General features: G+C 52.7%; 1 protein-coding gene across 1 annotated transcript in view; it reads right to left on the minus strand.

Annotated features, from left to right (window-relative positions):
- Nucleotides 1-1,722, minus strand: part of TMEM63A (transmembrane protein 63A) — a 28,285-nt gene that overhangs the window by 22,425 nt on the left and 4,138 nt on the right. The window contains exon 4 of the mRNA XM_005866517.1: nt 45-111. Within this exon, the coding sequence (XP_005866579.1) occupies nt 45-111 (67 nt within the window). The remainder of the gene's footprint in view (nt 1-44; nt 112-1,722) is intronic.

A 1,722-nucleotide genomic window follows, 5' to 3' on the forward strand; every position in this document is an offset into this window, starting at 1 on the left:
CGCGCCCCCCGGTCGGCCACAGCCACCGCTGCCCCGATACCAACCAGATCACTTTCAAAATCCTGAGGCCCTCCTTGGGAGGACGATGACGACCTCTGGAATCTGGACTCGCTGGAAACACAAAAGGAAAAAAATTCAAATACTTTTTAAAAACCTAAAAACGCATCCCCAGTATCTTGCTGCCTCATGGAGCTCAGGACCAAAGCTACTAGCCCTCAACGGCTGGGGCGAAGCGTAACTCGCCCTGTGAGAAACAGACACGCGAGAGCCACTCCGAGGTGTGTCAGACAGAAAACTGCGGTGCGTGGCTGTAACGCGGGGTCAGGACATCCCTGGCCTCAACACTTAAAGTGACTTCCAAACGGGACCTGTTTGCAAGGTGTTTCCCACAGAGCAGACACTTGGCATAAACACTGTATTTTATCATCAATTCTAAGACACCACTGGTGTCAGGGTCATCATTATGAGCCACGAAGAATGAAAAAATGCTACTGATTAAACTGTAACTAGCAATGATAACAAGCTACCTTCCGATTTCAGAGACAAGAAAAGGCCAAAATGTGCATTTTTAAAGTTGCTGAACTCTGGCATTTTAATATATTTTTATTGATTTCCGAGAGGAAGGGGGAGAGAGGGAGGGATGGAAACATCAATGATGAGAGAGAATCATGGGTCGGCTGCCTCCTGCACATCCCCTGCTGGGGATCGAGCCTGCAACCAGGGTATGAGCCCTTGAGCAGAATCGAACCCGGGACCCTTCAGTCCACAGGCCGGCGCTCTATCCACTGAGCCAAACCGGCTAGGGCTGAACTCCGGCATGTTATATGGTGGGATTTTAGTCAGATCCCTTCTCCTGAGTAACCCGCAAGAACACCCGTGTGCTGTGAGCTGTTTGGATTTTTGCTTCTGTTTCCTACTCTTCGCTCCGCCCTCCCACTCCAAATGGTCTAAGCCAGTGGTCGGCAAACCGCGGCTCGCGAGTCTGAGTAACCCGCAAGAACACCCGGGTGCTGTGAGCTGTTTGGATTTTTGCTTCTGTTATCCTACTCCTCGCTCCGCCCTCCCACTCCTAATGGCCTAAGACCGGGGTCGGCAAACCGCGGCTCGCGAGCCACATGCAGCTCTTTGGCCCCTGGAGTGTGGCTCTTCCACAAAATACCACGAAAAAGCGGTTTGCCGAGCCGCAGTTTGCCGACCACTGGCCTAAGACACAGTGGAACTTCACTTTGAACTCTCTCATTGGGCCTTCACGGTAAGCCTGCAGGGAAGAGAGCACAGGAGGAAACCCCCCAAAAGTTTAGGGACTTGACCAAGATCACACAGCCAGGGGGCTGGCTAGGCCCCCTGATTTCCAAGTGCTCCACTGCACTGTGGCGTTCAGCCCCTCCTCGGGGTGAATGTCCCCCAAAGCATCAGCTATCCCAAAAGGCTCCCCCAAGAGTCTCAGGCTCCAACACAGCTGAAACCAGGGCCCCCCCCCCACCTCACCCCAACACGAACACCCTGAGGCTTTTGCAAATGCCAGAGACTGTGGAGAAGGAAATGCATTTACACACACACCCCTCGCCCCTCCCACATTTCCACACGGGGCTGCAGGAAACCATTTACTGTCTTCACTAGCTGAGTATAGACAGAGACCCCCAAAAGCTAGTAACCTTTGAAAGTCCTAGCAAAGGTCAGGGCTGTGCACCACCCAGTTAATTTAGACACCACCCAGTTAAT

This window comes from Myotis brandtii, unplaced genomic scaffold, assembly GCF_000412655.1.
Source record: "Myotis brandtii unplaced genomic scaffold, ASM41265v1 scaffold231, whole genome shotgun sequence".
In the NCBI taxonomy this organism is placed as follows: Eukaryota; Metazoa; Chordata; class Mammalia; order Chiroptera; family Vespertilionidae; genus Myotis; species Myotis brandtii.